Genomic DNA, 18,948 nt, shown 5'->3' on the forward strand with positions numbered 1-18,948 from the left:
TATCATGAGTCTTCACCAGTGGGTGACCAGTGAGTTGCTTCAGGAGGGGGCACCAAATCTCTATTTTTCTACATTTCTATATGAACCACTTGAAGCCTAGCATATGTATTCAAGGGGGGGGGGGGGGGGGGGGGGGACATTCACTGAAAATAACCAATTTACAAGCCCACAACATGTCGTAGCAAGAAGCATTGTGAGCTTGTAGATCATCTATTTTTGTAGGAGCTGAACAGATGTAAATGTTACTAAGTAAACTACACATTAACATGAATTCAACATTCATAGAAAAGATAATGTATAAAAAAAACAAACATCAGTATCATGATCTGGGCAGTGGGCAGTATCATATCAGTAACATTATGGTCAGTATCATCATGGTCAGTATCATGTGAGCATCATGTTCAGTATGATCATGCCAGAATCATGTCACTATGAAATCTATGAAAATCTCTACATGGGTTGGCCAGTTTGAGGTAATTGTTTTGTCTCACCTCCAGAGGCAGGTAGGTGTGCTTCTGTTCCTGTCCCACCTGTAGACATGGCAGGTGGGGGTATTTCAGCTGCAAGTTGTACTTCTCCCTGAAGTACTGAGCTACAGTGCGCTCTACTGTCTGGCCATTCTCCAACTGCAGGGGGAACCTGTCCACAACAGAACACAACACATCATTTAAGAACTGTCCAGCTCATCCACCTTATTTTGTTCAAATACTGTATAAGAGTGTAGAGCAGAACCTTGTTTAGGTTGCTAAACATGGCACATGCATCCTCTTATGTGTACATGAAAATGAAAGCAAAAAACTAAACCACCGGTTTGGCTGTCGAGATGGCCACGTGGTGATCAAATAGTCTTACAATGAATAATAAATAAATAAAAGCATAATAGTTTCAAATTAGCCATGCCTAAAATATGACACAGCAAAGAGACAAGTAGTTGCATGCTAGAATTACCACTGATTTATACTTTGTTGCTCGCGCTGGCACACAACTAAGTAAAAAAAACAGGCTTTACTTCAGTGAAGGATGACTAATGCCCGTTTTCTGGTTTGGCAATTGCATGAGTGAGCCATTATGTGGTTTAGTTGGTGAATTGGTGATCAGACATGGGCCACTCAAATCACAGAGTGCACAGCCGCACACACACACACACACACACTCTTCCTCCTCTGGCCCCTTCCCCCGCTGACTCACGTCTGATGGCTGGCCGGCCGGCGGGTCACATTGCACACGCGGTACTTCCTGCGCATGGTTCCACAGTGCGTCACCTCCACCTTCAGACCTGGTGAGTAACAGAGTGGGTTGGAGTAATGTGGGAGGGTGAACACATGTTCACAGTACACAAACGCACATATACACCATCACGCGAACACACACACAGTCACACACAGTCACACACATGCACACATGCACACATGCACATACACACACCTCTCTCACCCTTGATTTCTTTGGTGAATTTGACCCGGTGTGAGTCTGTAAGGGGCCGGGGCTGCTCGTCTATGTTGTGGATGTCCAGTACTTCACACATGAACTGGATCACTGGCTGGGCTTTATAGAAGGCGGTGGCAGATACTGCAGACAAGTAGATAAAAGACAAGGGTCAGCGACAAACTTGAATATAACAGTTCTACTCTGAACAACCATTTATCCAGTAATGGAATACAACCACTTATGGATGTTGTCAATGATTTTGTCAATGATTTTGTCGCTCCACCAACAGATATAGTTTCTTCAGCACTCCATCAACAACTTAAGCAACAAATAAACAGTTAGCCCCAAAATGTTAGCTATAACCAGCTCGCAAAGCAGAATAACACTTTCAATGAATTAAACGCAAAGCGTTGACCAACACTTCTAGCATAACGAGATTAAACACATTTGTATTTTAGTTTATATAACGTTTGTCTCACGCAAAGTTATTGGCTCAGATTCTAGAAAGTGGGGCATCTCCTGTGGCCGGACAAACGGCTCTGCTTGGTATTCATGCAGGACAGAGTAAACAGGCATCTAATGCTTCGTATTCACAACATCATATGTTCAAAATGGCAATTGCCAAGCAACTAATCACTCAATAAAGTTACACAGATCCTCTCAAATGTTCTATGAATATTAAATGAAGACAGCCACAGGAATTGATTTGGTAAGCACAAATGTGCCCGGTAGCTATAATGCAAGTGCGCGAGAGAGAGAGAGAGGGAGAGATATGCTGTTAACTACTAATCTACCAATCTGTGACAGTATGTTGTGTGATGACAGTGCTCACACACCTACACACACTGCTAGTCTGTTTCAAAAGGTCTCACTGCCATCAGGAAGCGATCTTACTCATAATTATTTCCTCGCCCCCGTTTCGCATTTTGTTTTGACAACCGTTTGTTGATCTATGTGAGTCAGAGAAACTCCAAAGGTCTCGCGCCCCCCTAATCAAATTATTTTTTCTACATGCTCTTTTGATGATTGTGGATGATGGCATGCACAGGTGTGCAATGAATCGAAAATAGTTTGGTCGTTGGCTCCCAGTTGGAGACCTTCTCATGAGACCAGTTTCATGATCTCATGAGAGCATACAATGGCAAATTGAAGATGGGTTAGGAATACTTTCTAGATGTTGAGACGCTTTCGGGCCTCTTGGTTAATGTTTGAATTGGGGTGGGGGAGACTAACCGATTTGATGGTACAGTGATGTAAAAAAAAAAAAAAAAACAGAAACGGCACTCAAGCACTCAGGAGTATAAAACAAAAGCTAAAAAAAAGAAACGTTCCCCAACAGCGTCGCTACCCTGCCGACCTTGGCACCACCCACCAGTCTCTCACACACTGCCCTCTGTCTCCACAGCAACCGCCTAGGCAGTTCCTATTCAGTCAGTAGCCCACCTTCCACCATGCTCCTCTGTCTAACGCATATACATACACACATACAATCATGTTACACTCTCTGCAGGCTTGCTTTCCAACATCCGCCTGCAGAGAACAGAAGGCACGGCACATTCTCCAATTTTCACCACTAGCATCACTCATTTTTGAGGGTTAGTTATGTAATAATAATAATGGATTTTATTCATAAGAAACTTTATATTAGTCAGAATCTCAAAGTACTACAGCAAACGAATAAAAGAATAAAACACACCAAAAAGAACATCTAATAGAACGGGAACATTAAAACATAAGGGCAAGGCTATAAAAATGCTTTGGTAAAAAGGAAAGTTTTTAGTCCTCTCTTAAAAGTGTCGACTGTGGGTCTCTCAGGTGGGCGGGGAGAGCGTTCCACAGTTCGGGGGCGACCGAGCAGAAGGCCCGGTCACCCATGGTGCGTAGGTTAGTCTTTATGGGTTTGAGGAGGTTGGTGTTTGAGGAGCAGAGGGAGAGGGTTGAGGATTGAAGGGTGACAAGTTCCTTGAGGTAGGGGGGGGGGGGGGGGCAATGCCGTGGATCAGTGGGTTAGCAGGGAAATCAAATCTTATATTCAGTCCGGAATGAGATGGGGAGCCAGTGGAGTGAGCGGAGGATGGGTGTGACGTGCTCGTATTTAGGCACTCTCATCAGGATCCTAGCAGCGCTGTTCTGGATGTATTGGAGCCTTTGAAGGCTCTTGCTAGGGATCCTGATGAGAAGTGCGTTGCAGTAGTCCAACCTGGAGGAGACAAAGTCGTGGACCAACTTTTCAGCATCAGGTAGAGTTTGGCTATGTATTTGAGGTGGAAATATGAGGTGTCATATGTTATTTAAAGGATCTTCTTTGCATGATGGCAATTGACACTGGTAACCAACTTAAGCACCATCAGGATATGACCCAGCCCTACACCCCTTACTGCAGAGTTCATCGGATAACACTAACAGGTCATGTCACTACAACACAAACTCGTGATTGGTCAGTGATAAAGCTCAGCGGTCCACATAATAGGCTCATTTCTCATAGGGTTTTATGTAAAAAAGGCTGTGTGCCATTTGTTTTTTAACCCATTTAGACCTGAGTTAAAAACATTCACTTTGAAAGAATATATATTCAAAGATTTGCGCCACATTTTTCGATTTTTCAAAAATATATTGAAAAATAGCAGATCTACAAGCTCATAGCGCGGCACCGAGTGCCGTGCTATGAACTTGTAGGTCTGCTATTTTTCAATAGCTAAAGTATAACATAATGCTTGAAACACCAAAAGCCCAAAATGGGTTAAAGGACCATAGTATCCCATAGACCCAATGTGTCTAATGTATGTCTGTCTCTTAACGCCAGTTTCTAATGTCCGTCTCTTCCATATATACCGCAGTATCTATCTATGTTTCTAATGTCTCTTCTCATTTACTGCCTCCACTGCCTCAGACATACAGGGGCGGCGGTGGCTCAGGGGTAGATTGGCTGGATGTTAACCGCAAGGTTGCCAGTTCGAACCTGGGCTGCCCCAGAGTTAGTGTCGAAGTGTCCTTGAGCAAGACACTGAACCCCTAATTGCTCCTGATGTGCTGGTTGGTGCCTTGCATGGTTTCTGCCGCCATCGGCGTATGAATGTGTGTGTGAATGGGTGAATGTAATGCACAATCTATGTAAAGCGGCTTGGATAAATGCGCTATATAAATACACCATTTACCATTTAGATCTCTCACCAGTCATTTCAAGTGCCTCTTCTACCTTCTGGCTCTAAAGATGTGAAATGACCTCCCTCAGTCAGGCCTGCAGAGTGCAGGCCTCACAGTATGAAAACTCACCTCTTCAGACTCTACCTCACCTCATTCCTTGCATCACTTCTTGTTAAGTGGACAGTTATTAACGACTGGATCTCTTTGTAATCGTGATTCTGTTTGGATACTTTGTACCCAAGATTCTAATTGGAAAGCTGTGTAACTGCAACTCTAATTGGACAGCGATCGAGGTAGATGCAGAGAACAGCAGCAGATGGAAACAGATTCTGCTGTTGCTGGTGACCTTGATGGCTATTATGGCCCCTAGTAAGGGACAACTTTAAAACTCCTACAGTGTGTAGGGGCCCCCTACACACTGATCGTTATGTATTTCACACTACAAGAGTCGTTCTTTTAAATCGGCTGTCATATTATCTTTGTGGCTTTCACACTAAACGATTGATCGCCGACTAGGTATCACACACTGCACGAGTTCACATAATCGGAGCAAATATCGGGCAGTGTGTACGAGCCATTAGCCAAACGAGGAAGGAGATTTGGTGTAGAGGGAAAATGTAGTGGGCCAAGGATAGACCCCTGGGAGACTCCAGTCAACGAGGTGTATAGGGTTTAAGTGGTGGTTAGTTTTCAAAAGTGTTCCTACTTCTTACTGATCCCACTGAAGTACTGTTGAGCCTTTCTTCGTCCTTTGTTCAAGCTTGACTACAGGAGCTTGACTACTGGTGGTCTCAAAAACATAGAGAGCTGTTGGAAAAGGACACTGTATAAAAATAAAGGAGAACTCCCTTCGTCAGTGCTATATGGCACTGATGAAGGATTTTTATACAGTGAGAGTCTTTTTCCGTCGTTTCGTCGGTTGTTGTTGTTCCACTCTTGGCTATAGCTTTGTCTCCTCAACTACGCATCTTTAGGTAATGCAGTTATGGTCCATTCATACACATGGCATTATAACTGACAAAATCTTTCAAATCTAATCGTCTGTTTGCTCTCGTTTTCAAAAGATCAAGCAATAGTAAAAAATAAAAATAAACTTGAGTGGGATTCGTCTTTCCACATGACCAACACATCCACTTTTCATTCAATACAGTACTGGGGACAGGACAAGTCTGATCCTCACCATCAATGTTAAGCATCATCTTCCACATGGCTGGCCGCACAGACTGGTGGAAACCAAACCACACCTCCCTGCCACCGCCCAGGGGGTGGTCATAGCCTTCTGGAGCAGAGAAGAAGGATCGACCCACTGGAGTGTACCTGTACAGAGAGACGAAAGGGATAGGGTGGACAGATGGGTGGAGGAGAGGGTGCAATGGAGTGAAAAAGAAGGAAGATAAGGTCAAAACAAGAGTGAAGAAGATAAACAATAAATGTATAGTTTGAAGGATGGTGGGATGAGCGGGCAGGAAATAGGGAATTAGTATTAGTTGACACAACCTGAATTGATAATGTGGGTCAATGGTAGTTTGTAGAGTGTCACATCTAGCCGCTGTTCAATACATCCTGGAAACGCATCAATGAAATGAGATGGTGGCGACGTCGCTCACCTGGCTTTATCGACATCTTATCGCTCGGTACAGGAGCCAACATTAATAATAGTGCACCATAGACCATGGGCCTCTGTGTGAATCCCGGGCTGGACAATCTATCATGATGCCAATGCATTCTGGCCCTCTAGGCACATATGGCAAATAAGAGTCAAATGAAATCTGTCAATATGGCTTGGAAACAGAGTTTCATTAAAAGGGCCTCCGATATTGGCTCCGACGTTGATATTGTGGGGTCGAGGTATAGCATGCATTGGGATCATATTTAAGACACGTTTGATTTCCACACGGATTACAGTATTGATATTTGGTGTGGATCATACGAAAAAACTAATCGTCCTCGGTATCAGAAAGATCAAAGCACACAGTGTGTGTTAAACTACTGGCATTCCTTCCATGTCTGACTCTATAGTTTTAACAGCTGGTGACAGAGGCAGGTCAGAAGAACGTACAAATACACGAACAGTACTGCGTTTCCCCTAACGTGCACATATTGTGGGTACAAAAAAAAACTAATATTGCCTAATAGGCCTATACTACTCTATGTAGGAAGTGACTGGATGGTGTTCCGGAGACAGTAGATCGTCATGTTTCAGGGTTTCTGCGTGGCAAGTTAGGTTCCACTCCCAACATATTTCAAAATGTTGCTATTGGATGGAAACCTTGTAAGTCCAAATCACGTTCCTCATAATAAGAATCGCACTTGTGTGAAGTGAGGGGCGGTCTCATCATCATACATCACATTCCGTGCACAGCCAATCAAATCATCACATTCCATGCTACAAACACACAAAGCTGTGCATAGGAGCCCCTCAAAAATAGCAGGTCTATAAGCCATTAATTTACAAAAAAACGAACAAAAACATGGTCAACATGACCTGTAATAACCATACATCTCAGTTAAGAGTGCCAATCTAAAACGGCTCAGTAATATTATTTTCGGCCAGGCCTAAGGTGTGGCCAAGACAATATATTCGCCCCTGTCCGTCCGTCCATGTGTGTGTGTGACTGTGTGTGTGTGTGTGTGTGTGTGTGTGTGTGTGTGTCCGTCTGTGAGCAGCTAATCTCCAGCATCGATGGACCAATCTAAATGATAAAATAATTTAAACGTATGTGTAATGCGTATGGCGTATGTCATTATATTAGCCATATTGTTAGACATTTATGTGCGCATCTATCGTTTACTTTACATTACATTTCTCAAAGGCTACACATTGATAGATTCTGAATATTTACACTCTCCCTTCGTAGCCAGCCTGAGCCCGGATCTTTTCTCAACAAAAAACGTGAAATAATATACTTTTATATTATTTTTTATCCCACGATTTTGTAACCCATTTTTCACCCCTGTGTCAATTGTCTAATGTGATCCTGGGCTCTACACACCCTCCGCCAACCTAGTCCCCATATATGGGGGACATGGGGAGAGCAACGGACTTGAACTCATGCTTCCTTCATGCCTGAGTGTCCAAGTTGCTCCTTTACACCTGACAGGGGGGAGTTTCCCTGGTTGGACGTAGCGCGTGGAAGGAACACGTTATTCCAACCAGTTCCTTTCCCCTCCATCAGGCGCCCCGGCTGGCCAGGGGGAGGCAGTTTAGAGACCAGGATTACTGCATGTTTTTGTGAGGGTACCTACCGTAGGGGACACGGGGAGAACATGCAAACTCCACACAGAAAGGCCCTTTTGCCAACCCCGCCTCGGGTATGGGCACTGATGACGTCCGTCCGTCCGTCCGTCCGTCCGTGGAAACACGCCGCCAGCACCCACAGCGTCCCGAGCGGGAATCGAACCCAGGACCTTCTAGCTGTGAGGCGACAGCACTACCAACTGTGCCACCGTGCCCCCAAATAATATACTTCTGACACGTGGTGAATTCACACATAAAGCTTTGGAATGTCAGAGCAGCAGCGCTAAGTAACGCTCTGCTCCGTTGCACCACAGCAATTATTGGCACTTACTGCCATAGTTTACTTCAATACACTTTTAGTACTACTCCTACAGATTTTGTCCAAAACTCACAGAAATCGATACACATACTCTCTACGGTCATACAGTACGTAGGAGTCATATTTTTCAGGCAGCCCTGGCTGGCGGAGACGCATGCGCTCTGGGGAGCACACTTCTCTAGTTGAGTCAACACCCAGAAGCTACAAAAACAGTTGTCACAAGTGCTGTAAATGCAGTGCAGTGACGCATAAGGCTCTTATCATTCTGTTTTGAACACAGTGAACATTCACAGGTGACAATGACAGTCAAAAAGAACCCTGAGCTACCGTATTTACAGCATAAAAGCTCTGCAGGGACATGGGTGACTCACTTCATGGAGGGTAAGTGTCGTAACACCACGTCCACAGCGTGCACAGGGTTGGTGCTGATTGGCTTGTCCAGCTCCAGGGGCTCCGGCATGCTGCGTCCGGTCAGCACCTCGTGCAGCATGTGCCAGCTGACCAGAGACACGAACTTGATGCTGACTTTAAAGGGCCTGTCCTTCCCGCCCTCACCCGGAAGAGTGACATCCAGGTCCACCTACCGGGGAGAGGACAAAGGGGTACATGTGTTTGGGCCACGGGTTAGTTTTAACCTGCTATGGGTTAGTTGTAACGTGCCACGCATGTCGGGAGCCACGGGTTAGTTTTAACCTGCTATGGGTTAGTTGTAACGTGCCGCGCATGTCGGGAGCCACGGGTTAGTTTTAACCTGCTATGGGTTAGTTGTAACGTGCCACGCATGTCGGGAGCCACGGGTTAGTTTTAACCTGCTATGGGTTAGTTGTAACGTGCCACGCATGTCGGGAGCCACAGGTTAGTTTTAACCTGCTATGGGTTCGTTGTAACGTGCCACGCATGTCGGGAGCCACGGGTTAGTTTTAACCTGCTATGGGTTAGTTGTAACGTGCCACGCATGTCGGGAGCCACAGGTTAGTTTTAACCTGCTATGGGTTAGTTGTAACGTGCCACGCATGTCGGGAGCCACAGGTTAGTTTTAACCTGCTATGGGTTAGTTGTAACGTGCCACGCATGTCGGGAGCCATATGTTAGTTTTAACCTGCTATGGGTTAGTTGTAACGTGCCACGCATGTCGGGAGCCACGGGTTAGTTTTAACCTGCTATGGGTTAGTTGTAACGTGCCACACATGTCGGGAGCCATGTGCTAGTTTTATCCCGCCGCGGGTTAGTTTTAACCTGCCATGCATGTCAGGAGCCACCGGTAATTTTCAACCCACAGCACGGGTAACCCGCAGCACATGTCGGGAGCGATGTCGTTGTTGAACTAATGCCTGTCGGACTGTTAGTATGTCTAACCAACGTATGCACCCCAGGACAAAGAGTGATGACATGCCGAGGAGGGTGCAGGCGTCCCCATGTACTGTACGTAACGTAATGTGTGTGTACAATGCATGCAAGTGTATTGCCTTCTCACCCCAGCTGTAGCCACGGGCAGTGGGTTGGCTGTGTACAGGCTCCTCTTGCCATCGTAGACTGGCCTGCGATCCCCGAAGATGGTCACCTTGAAGTGCTGCACCATGGAGTCCACCACCTCCCTGTACAGTACAACAGTCCAGTTCAATGTCATGTATAAGCCATGAGTTCAATTCATCATACGGATCAGTTTAACAAAGTGCACCCGTTGCGCACGGCGGACAGCTATGCCAGCCGCCTGGACCAAGTATTCTATTTTTGTAAAGGTTTATTTGGTTCCTTATAGGCAAAGCAATTGTCCTCCACCCTACAGAATCTCTTCAGCATGGTCATTAAAAAAGGCTGATACTCCTAAGAAGTTAAGAACTATTTTGTTATGACAGTGGTGATATCTCACAATACAAAATATACCTGCCAAGATGAAGATACTATAGAGATCATAGGCCATCTTTTGGGGTTGAGTAAGAGGTTTATAAAATATTTCCACTGCAAACGGCAAAAAATAAAGCAAGAAGCACGGAGTCAAGAATACACAGTAACAAGTGGACACATATTGGGCCCGATTCACTAAGCTGTTTACACCCATATTTTGGGTGTAAAGGAATTTTCCAAACTTCCCACGTTAGTAGTCTGATTCAGAATTTCAGTCATCTTTTTTGGCTGTGAATTTTGCGGAGGGCCACTCTCTCAAGTCTGCTCCAATTCAGACTTACATGGGACCAAAGCTTGCTGTATGAATGCCTTATTCTAAACTACTAACTTTTTAGAAAACATCCTTTACACGCAAAATATGGGTGTAAACAACTGAATCGGGCCCAATGTAACACACCACCATGTGTAAAGTGAAAATACTGAAACACTATTCCATGTGTAAAGTGGACACACTGAAACACTATTCCATGTGTAAAGTGGACACACTGAAACACTATTCCATGTGTAAAGTGGACACACTGAAACACTATTCCATGTGTAAAGTGGACACACTGAAACACTATTCCATGTGTAAAGTGGGCACACTGAAACACTATTCCATGTGTAAAGTGGGCACACTGAAACACTATTCCATGTGTAAAGTGGACACACTGAAACACTATTCCATGTGTAAAGTGGACACACTGAAACACTATTCCATGTGTAAAGTGGGCACACTGAAACACTATTCCATGTGTAAAGTGGACACACTGAAACACTATTCCATGTGTAAAGTGGGCACACTTTACCTGTTGACTCGTCGTGGGCACTTCTCCGGTTTTATGTCCACCTCATAGAGGTAGACGTCCATCTTGGGGATCTCCACCTGGAAGCAGTTGGCCAGCAGCTTGATGGGCTTCCCCATGGTGCCATAGCCAGGCCGTCGAGGTACGGTGAACAGGGACTGGGCCCCAATGGGGGCTCCTGGGAGTAGAGAATGAGAGGTATAAGAAAAAATAATGGGGCGATAATAGCAAGACAGAAGAGAAGACTGTTATTGCAGATCTAATCTTATCTCTGCCACTTAAGCATGAAATCCTGTTAACCATGGTTCACTTAAAGATTCGTTTTTCATAGTCTTCGAGTGAGCTGTACTGCACAAAACAGAAAGCATCAGTGGCTCAGGAGGTAGAGTGGCCGCTTGGAAATCGGAAGGTTCCCGGTTCGATCCCGGCCCGGGTTCGGCTGTGTTACTGTCGAAGTGTCCTTGAGCAAGACACTGAACACCTAACCAAACATTCTCCTTAAGGAGCAGGTTTGTGCACCGATGGTTTCCTCCATCGGTGTGTGAATGTAATGCACAATGTAAAGCGCTTTGGATAAAGGCACTATATAAATGCACCATCATGGCTGACATTTAACAACTTTTAACCTGGTGTCTCCATTTGGACATGCAGGGCAGAAATAGTACTTGTAATAGGCTATTTTCTGTTTGTACCGCTTCCTGTTTGCGTTACTACTGCTTTTATTAAATATGGAAAACATTTCCATTTCAGTATACTTGGCAGAATGCAAACATCATGCACAATGTTTTTTTTTCTTCTTTTTTTGTATCCGTTTGTATTGTGAGTGACATGCAATGCCAACCACAGGTTGACATCTGGTAAAGGAAGGATAACAGTAAAGACTGAAAAATGAATGGATCCCTTCATGTTACTTCAACGGGAACCAACTGAGAAATAGGGCTATTTGAGTGATCAAATGAGTTGATCAAAACAACCATTATTGTTTGATATGCACTCAGTTTGCACAACATTGCACTCAAGGTATTGTTTGATGTGCACTCAGTTCACACACATTTGCACTCAAAGGACCACAATATAAATAAGCTTTCAAGCTTTTAGTGTTTTATCTTTTTGATGGATACTGTATGTACAAATATTCATGGATATGGATATTCTTAAGCCTATGATAAGACATACGTAAAAACAAGAAACCAGCCTTGGAAAACTGCAAAGTGACCATGTGTGAAGAGTGTAAACACTGTGTGCGCGCACACACACGACACCACACACAGACAGACAGACAGACACACACGTTTGACTCAGAGAGACACTCATCTCAGTGCTATTTTTGGTATGCTGAGACTTGCCGTATATTTGCATCATACTTAAAGAAAGAAAAACACTTTCGTTGGGTGACTGTGTTTGGAGATTCCATGAGTCGCTCTGCTGTTCTTCTGAAACCAAAGCTCAGATACCAGGCATTTCAGTCGCCTCGGCTTGTGTCGATTTGTTTATTGCACTTTCAGTGACACTTTCTTCTTTTGGTTTTGAATACACTCCGTACCGCTACCCCCACACACAGACACAAGTTTCCCCTTGGCTCAGTGTTCTCCGTCCTCCACCAAAAGAAGAAACTGCCCAAATGTGTCATTGATAAATGAGAGTCAGTGTTGCGAGTGATTCATCACCAGTATTGACTCACAGGCTCACATGCGTGGGTGATGGTGAGGTTTAGGGCCCCGGTGGAGAGGGGGGTCATTTAAAAAGAAATACACATGAAAAAAGAAAAACACCATAACGGTACATAACAGAGATCCCTTCTTTCAGGTCACGCAGAATGCTATGAGCCTGTGTGGCATGAGTGAATTGTGTTTATTTATGGTCACGCTTAACGAAGTGCAAGCTTTTTCGCCCTGCTCCCGGCGTTGGCTTTCTGGTGGGCCTACGGCGCAGAGGGGGTGCAATGGGGTGAGGGGTGGTCTGATGTTTGAAAGAGACCTGCTGGAATAGAAGGACAGCAGAGGGAGAGCGAGACAGAGGCATGTGGAATTCCAATCTCCTTTGTATATGCACAGTCATGTCATATATATATATATATATATATATATATATATATATATATATATATATATATATATATATATATATATATAGTCCAGTGGGGATCTCAAACTGAAGCGCGTGAGATGCAGTTTAGCCCAAATGTAAGGCTGGTTGAAATATATAATAATATATAAATATCCCAAATATTCTTTTAGACCAAACGCCTCACTATCAATATTGTGACAATAATGCAGCGCAGCATTTTCATAAAAACATAATATATACAATATATAGTAGAAAAGTATAATATAAAAGTATTAAAAATAAGGCTTAAGTGATTAAAACCAAGAAAATACTGTGCTTGTGTCATATCGCAATATCCAAAATCCTAGATATCTACTCTCATATCACACGTCATACAAATTCACACACTGAGTGACACACTGACAAACTAGAAAAAGTGCCCTTCTGGGCACAGGTCTCCACCAGGAGGATAGGACTGTGTGAGATGTTTGGCAAAATGTTTAGGAGTAATATAAACATTTTTGCCTTTGATGGCAATTGGATGATTTGAGGCATTTTGTTCCAAAAATGTGTTTTGCAAAAATCAACCTGTTGGTGGCGCTATAACAGGCCAATGTGAAAAGGGTGGGATATATTCCTCAGCCTAGTAAGAAAATGTGTGAAAGATTTCACGTAAATTGCATGCTGCGTTCATGATTTGAGGCTTTTGTTCAAAACGGGGCAATCTTGCAAACTGTGAAAGCCAATTATAGCCAATTAGGATGGAATATGAAATATCGGACAGATCCGACTTGAGCACATGACCATAGAGATACTGTGTAACGATTTGACAGAATCTGGAGGAGTAATATCAAAAAATGTGTTTTACAAAAGTCGGCCTCTTGGTGGCGCTATAAAAGGCAGATGCGGAAGATGCAGGTCAGGGAGTGTGTGTGCAAAGTTTGGCATCGACCGGGTTAACGGTGCCGGAGATTAGCTGGTAACGGACGGAAGGACGGACGGACGGACGGACGGACGCACACACACACACACACGGAGTGCAAAACATACTCTCTCCCCATGCCTTCGGCCTGGTGGAGACAATTATGACCTAATATTAGGTTGATTCTTAGTTGTAGACATACGTAGGTTTATTTACATGTAAGGCTGTAAGCCTAACACATTCACATCCTGTGAACCTTCCAAATGTTCTGTCTGTCTGTCTGTCTGTGTTTAATTCACATGAACCTTGGCATCCCTATTCTGAGGGCAAACAATTCTGCGAAAATAGCAGATCTTCAAGCTCCAAACACGTCATAACACTAACACACTCAAGAGAAGGTTCTCCTGTGTTGTGGTGGTGCTGGTTGAGTGAGTTAGGGTGGAGTAGGACCATGTAGCAGCTAGCAGGGAGTGGTGGAGTTAAGAGAGGGGGAAGGCCTGGGGTTTTCATGCCTTCATCTGCCTCTCAGACAGCAGGCAGGCCTCACACTGAACTGGCATCCACTCAGCAATGAGTCACACAGGCAATATAAGCGAAGACACACTGACACACACAAGCATGATCCAACAGTACTTTTGGACTCAATGGACTCAATGGACAAAGCACTACAACAACCACTGGGGCTCCATGCAGAGTGAAAAACAAACACTACCGTGGTTTCTAAGTTTCTAAGTGGTTAAATTTTGCGGGAGGTCCGTTCTTTCTCAAGTCTGCTCTGAGGCCGATTTACTGTACATGGGACCAAAGCTTGGGTATGTCTTAAATAGTGCCAAAATGTGTATTTGTCACACACATTCCATGCTACAAACATTCCGTGCACACACACACAAACACACAAAGGCTTTCAACTCTCAACTGTCAGTAAGAAGTCAGCGATGATGATGTATTGTACGATAAGAAGAGCGCCCCTCACTTCACACGGGTGTGATTTTTACTTAATTTTTTCAGTTATACACCCTCCTTTAGTCATTTTATTTACACGTCATTTACGACCAGCTTAGTGCCTCTGTTGTTTTGTTTCTTGAAGTGCTCTCGGACGCAAAACCGGTTGAGTGGCGCACGCCCGCGCGGCATCAATCCCGCCATGCTGCAAGGATACAAAAGAAACTCCAAGGCCATGATGCCAGAAACGAAATCTAAGCATGAGAGAAAAAAAGGGAAGGGAGAAGAGTTACACAGCCGGTGTCATGGCAACTGGAAAGCGCTGCGTTGCTGGTTAGACGTCAGCGGAATAAGAGAGATCAATAGTCTCACTATCACTAGCTCCTTTACAAGTCCAAAATGACGGCACCTTTTCTTGGAAATTGTAAATCACATCCTAAATTTGGATTAGATTATGCAATTTGCATGCCACACAGAGAAATGTGCAACAGCAGAATATCTTTGCTGGCAGTAACATTGCATCTCCAATTCTCCATATTTAAACTTGTCGTGTTTCTTTCTTTCTTTTTTATGGTGTACTACTTCATCATACTGCAGTTGATCAGTGAAAGGTCAATAAATAAACACTGATGGCTAAGTAAAGCATTGGTTTAGACTAGAGATTGTCATTTTTAGGCATTGGTTTTGTGGCTTTCTATTGGACTTTTGTGGCTATACTCGTCATGCAATTCATGCCAGTGTGTTCCACAATACACCGTGCAAATGTCTCATCAGATTTGGGGGACATAATTATGTATAATTATTGGTACCTGGAATTAAAAGGGGTGGTAGAACAGACCAACATACCAGTTACACTCATAGCAAATGGAGGAAATATGCCAATAACCTGCGATTGTAGCATTACACGGAAGCAGGGATTGAACCCGCTTCCGACCAACTCGCAACCTGTCGTGCCAATAGGGCTGAGCCCGATTGGCAGGGCTGTTGCGGGCTGGGTCTTGGCTGGGGGCTACACCAACAGGCATCAAAACAAGCAAGCTGTGTGTGGGCCAAAATCACACATCGGCTACATTGCCACAACATTTGGCTCATAGCACTTAGCATTCCCCAGCTTCCTGTCATTATAGAAGAACTCTGGGCTTTCTGCTCCTCACAGAGATTGCCCATCTGATATGCTGCCAAGTTAACAATGTTCTTCATATAACGTAGTCCTACACATTGTGTCTTTTTACATGCAGCTTAAGTTAAGCCAACATTAAAATGTGTATTGTGTGAGAGTTAAGATTATACGCAGCCTGTTCACCTTTCCCATATTGTATGCATTATGCAATAACCTTTACACTAGTCCATGGCTACTGAAAACACTAAAAATAGCTACACATTGTGATCTTATAGATCTGCTATGTTTGGTGCACTATACCCGCTCACAAATAAATCAGGCTTTAGGTTCCTGTTACTTAGCCAAGTGTGTCCTTAAGTGCACTGCCACCCTAATATAAGGTAAGTTCAGGATCAGCTGAGCTACAAGAGAGAAGCAACTAAGCAAGCGTGCCTTCATCATGTTAAACATAATCACACTGGAAATGGAATTGCTCATTCTGATCAATGAGCAGAATGTGGCCTATAATGTGACTAGGCTGTTTTTAGACAATGGGGAAAGCAACACAATGTGTGCACATAGATCCGATTAGTCAAGCTATTTTGTGTTATGACTCAGACACCAACCTTGTTTAGAAATTCAGAACTGCCAAAGAATTTATTTGCCAGGCTTTGCCACACAATTCTAAATCATAACATACTGGGGGCTTTCAGATTACAAGCTTTAAACCTACCCTGATTTACAATTATGTGATTGTCAAACACTTTAGACTTTATAAACTGTGCAATGGAAACAAAAGAAGTTGTTGTTACAGAATCAAGATCAACCTATAGGCCACAGGCCAAAAAGCTCTCAACGGTTAAGGCTTAACCTGTGATGTCATGACATACTTTTTATTTGTGTTTTTTTAGTGGTGCAAACCACTCCAACAACTGGCTTTGTTAGTACCCGTGTGTGTTTGTGCCTGTACGGGTGAGCATGGTTGCTATGGTTAGTATGTGACGTCACTGACATCACTGGTATATCAGGGTCTTGATATAATATAGTGTCTGCATTACCACCCAACTGCTTCTCTCTAAACTTGGTTACGATGGTTCTTTTTAAAACTAAAATAGGGAAAGGAGAAACCGCTCCTTCAACGCCTGAGTGACCTACCTTCAAGTGACACTGTTGAGACTGAATTCATGCGGAGAGTACTTATGACACAGATGCTTTCCTGGTTCTAATGTACAGTAACTATAACAATAAATGTGTAGTTGCACCACTCAGTTCACACGGGTGGGATTTTTTCTATTCACTTGGTCATTAAGGTACACAGAATGAGAGGTCTGCTCTGCCGGAAACATTGCGTAAAAAGGTTATGGCCATTATTGTATACCCCACCATAGACAACCAATATAAGGCAAAGTGTCATCATGCTTTAAGTAGCATGTGACATGTCATTGTCAAACTAGGGGGTTTTCATGATTCTGAATCCATTCCAAGCAGTAGTTTTAGTCCTTGGCCTAAATCTGGCCATATCCACTTGGCCAAATGTGCTGACCTCATCACATTTGTGATGACGGCTATAGCCGTTTTTAGACCAATACAAGGAGTGTTTTTTTCGTGCAAAACTAATGCTTGGAATGGATCCAGAATCATGAAAACCCCCTAGTTTGACAATGACATGTCACATGCTACTTAAAGCATGATGACATTTTGCCTTATATTGGTTGTCCATGGTGGGGTATACAATAATGGCCATAACTTTTTTTTGCGATATTTCCGGAAGAGCAGACCTCTCATTCTGTGGACCTTAATGACCAAGTGAATAGAAAAAACACAAATAAAAAGTATGTCATCACATCACAGGTCCTCTCAAATGTTTGGTGCTGGATCCCTGGCTACTACCAAATTCAACAGGTCTCAAACTCTCCCCAGCTTACCTGGGATCCCCTTGACCTTGGCTCTAATGTGGACACACAGCACAGCCGGCACACTTTCTCCACCATAGCCCCACACATACACATTAAAGGCTCCACTAGCCTGCGTCCCCAACTGGTTAGTGTGCGCATGATATGATCAGGACAAACTCCCCCCGTTAACTGTGTGTGAGTGTATGCATGTGTGTTTGAATGTTTGCGCATGCTTTCAGAAATTCAGATGATTACAGGAAGGACATGGTTCTACAAACAGTCAGGAGACAAAGAAATCTATCCTCCTCTGGCTTTCAATCTCTCATTTTGTGACTATTTGAAATGGACAGTTACATGCACCATGCAAAGCAACGAAAGCGAGCAACAAGCTTATGAGACACAGTGGGACACCATCTGACTCACCAAGCCTGAGCCAACATAAGTCGTTTTCAGCTAATGTGGCTGGGGGAAAAAAAATCAGACGTAGAACTTGCGGTGTGTACTGTGACAACATCAGTGTTAGTGACTGATGCATCTGCATGGGTTGGTCACCTCACCTTATTTAAATGTTGAATCGGTGCGGTGGCAGAATGTGTGTGTGTGTGCGTGTGTGAGAGGGAGATAGAGTGTGTGTGTGTGTGTGTGTGTGTGTGGACTATCGAATGCCGATATTGACAGTGTTAAACATGCCACTTTAACACAATGAGTGCCTCCTGCTGGACGCTTGGTATGGCGCTTGGGTGCCGGTGATTTCTGGCCATTCCACTATGATGCAGACTCTCTAAAATTTAGAGAGCAAATCTTAACAAAGAAAACCTTGAATGATAAGATATCGGCAAATGGTAAGAAGGGTGTCTAAAAAATAGCACTGCACTGCAATGCACTGTCAAAACAGACACTGAGACAAAGTAAATCCGATCCATCAGATTTAGCTGTTTTTGCCATTTTCTCCCTAGTTTGGTGATTTCCAATTTCCCCCATGTTTGTATAGTCTCTCCTAGCTGGTACCACCAACTCTGGGAACGGTGCATTGGTGCAGAGACGGCAGTCAACCACTGTGAACCACATCTTATTGGATACACATGGACGCTTTTGCTCAACGGACAACTAGGAGGGTGTAATGCAGAGGAGCTATCCCATCCAGTTCTGGTCCTTGCTGAACTGGTGTCTGGACCAATATGTTGCTCCGGGGACAGAGTAAGTTCTGGGCAGTCGCAAGTGCAGT

General features: G+C 44.0%; 1 protein-coding gene across 5 annotated transcripts in view; it reads right to left on the reverse strand.

Annotated features, from left to right (window-relative positions):
• LOC306925276 (protein argonaute-3) overlaps positions 1 to 18,948 on the reverse strand; it is a 60,347-nt gene that overhangs the window by 26,300 nt on the left and 15,099 nt on the right. For 4 of the 5 annotated variants that reach the window (XM_079504004.1, XM_079504002.1, XM_079504003.1 and 1 more), the window contains exons 2-8: positions 10,823 to 10,997; positions 9,604 to 9,724; positions 8,501 to 8,709; positions 5,753 to 5,889; positions 1,435 to 1,569; positions 1,189 to 1,276; positions 492 to 639 (exon numbers count right to left, since the gene is read on the reverse strand). In XM_079504004.1, coding sequence (XP_079360130.1) covers positions 492 to 639; positions 1,189 to 1,276; positions 1,435 to 1,569; positions 5,753 to 5,889; positions 8,501 to 8,709; positions 9,604 to 9,724; positions 10,823 to 10,997 — 1,013 coding nt within the window. Of the gene's footprint in view, positions 1 to 491; positions 640 to 1,188; positions 1,277 to 1,434; positions 1,570 to 5,752; positions 5,890 to 7,818; positions 7,913 to 8,500; positions 8,710 to 9,603; positions 9,725 to 10,822; positions 10,998 to 18,948 lie in introns of those variants that run through there. The other variant, XM_079504006.1, reaches the window with a different exon arrangement.

The sequence above is a fragment of the Electrona antarctica genome (genome assembly GCF_951216825.1).
Source record: "Electrona antarctica genome assembly, chromosome: 6".
Lineage (NCBI taxonomy): Eukaryota > Metazoa > Chordata > Actinopteri > Myctophiformes > Myctophidae > Electrona > Electrona antarctica.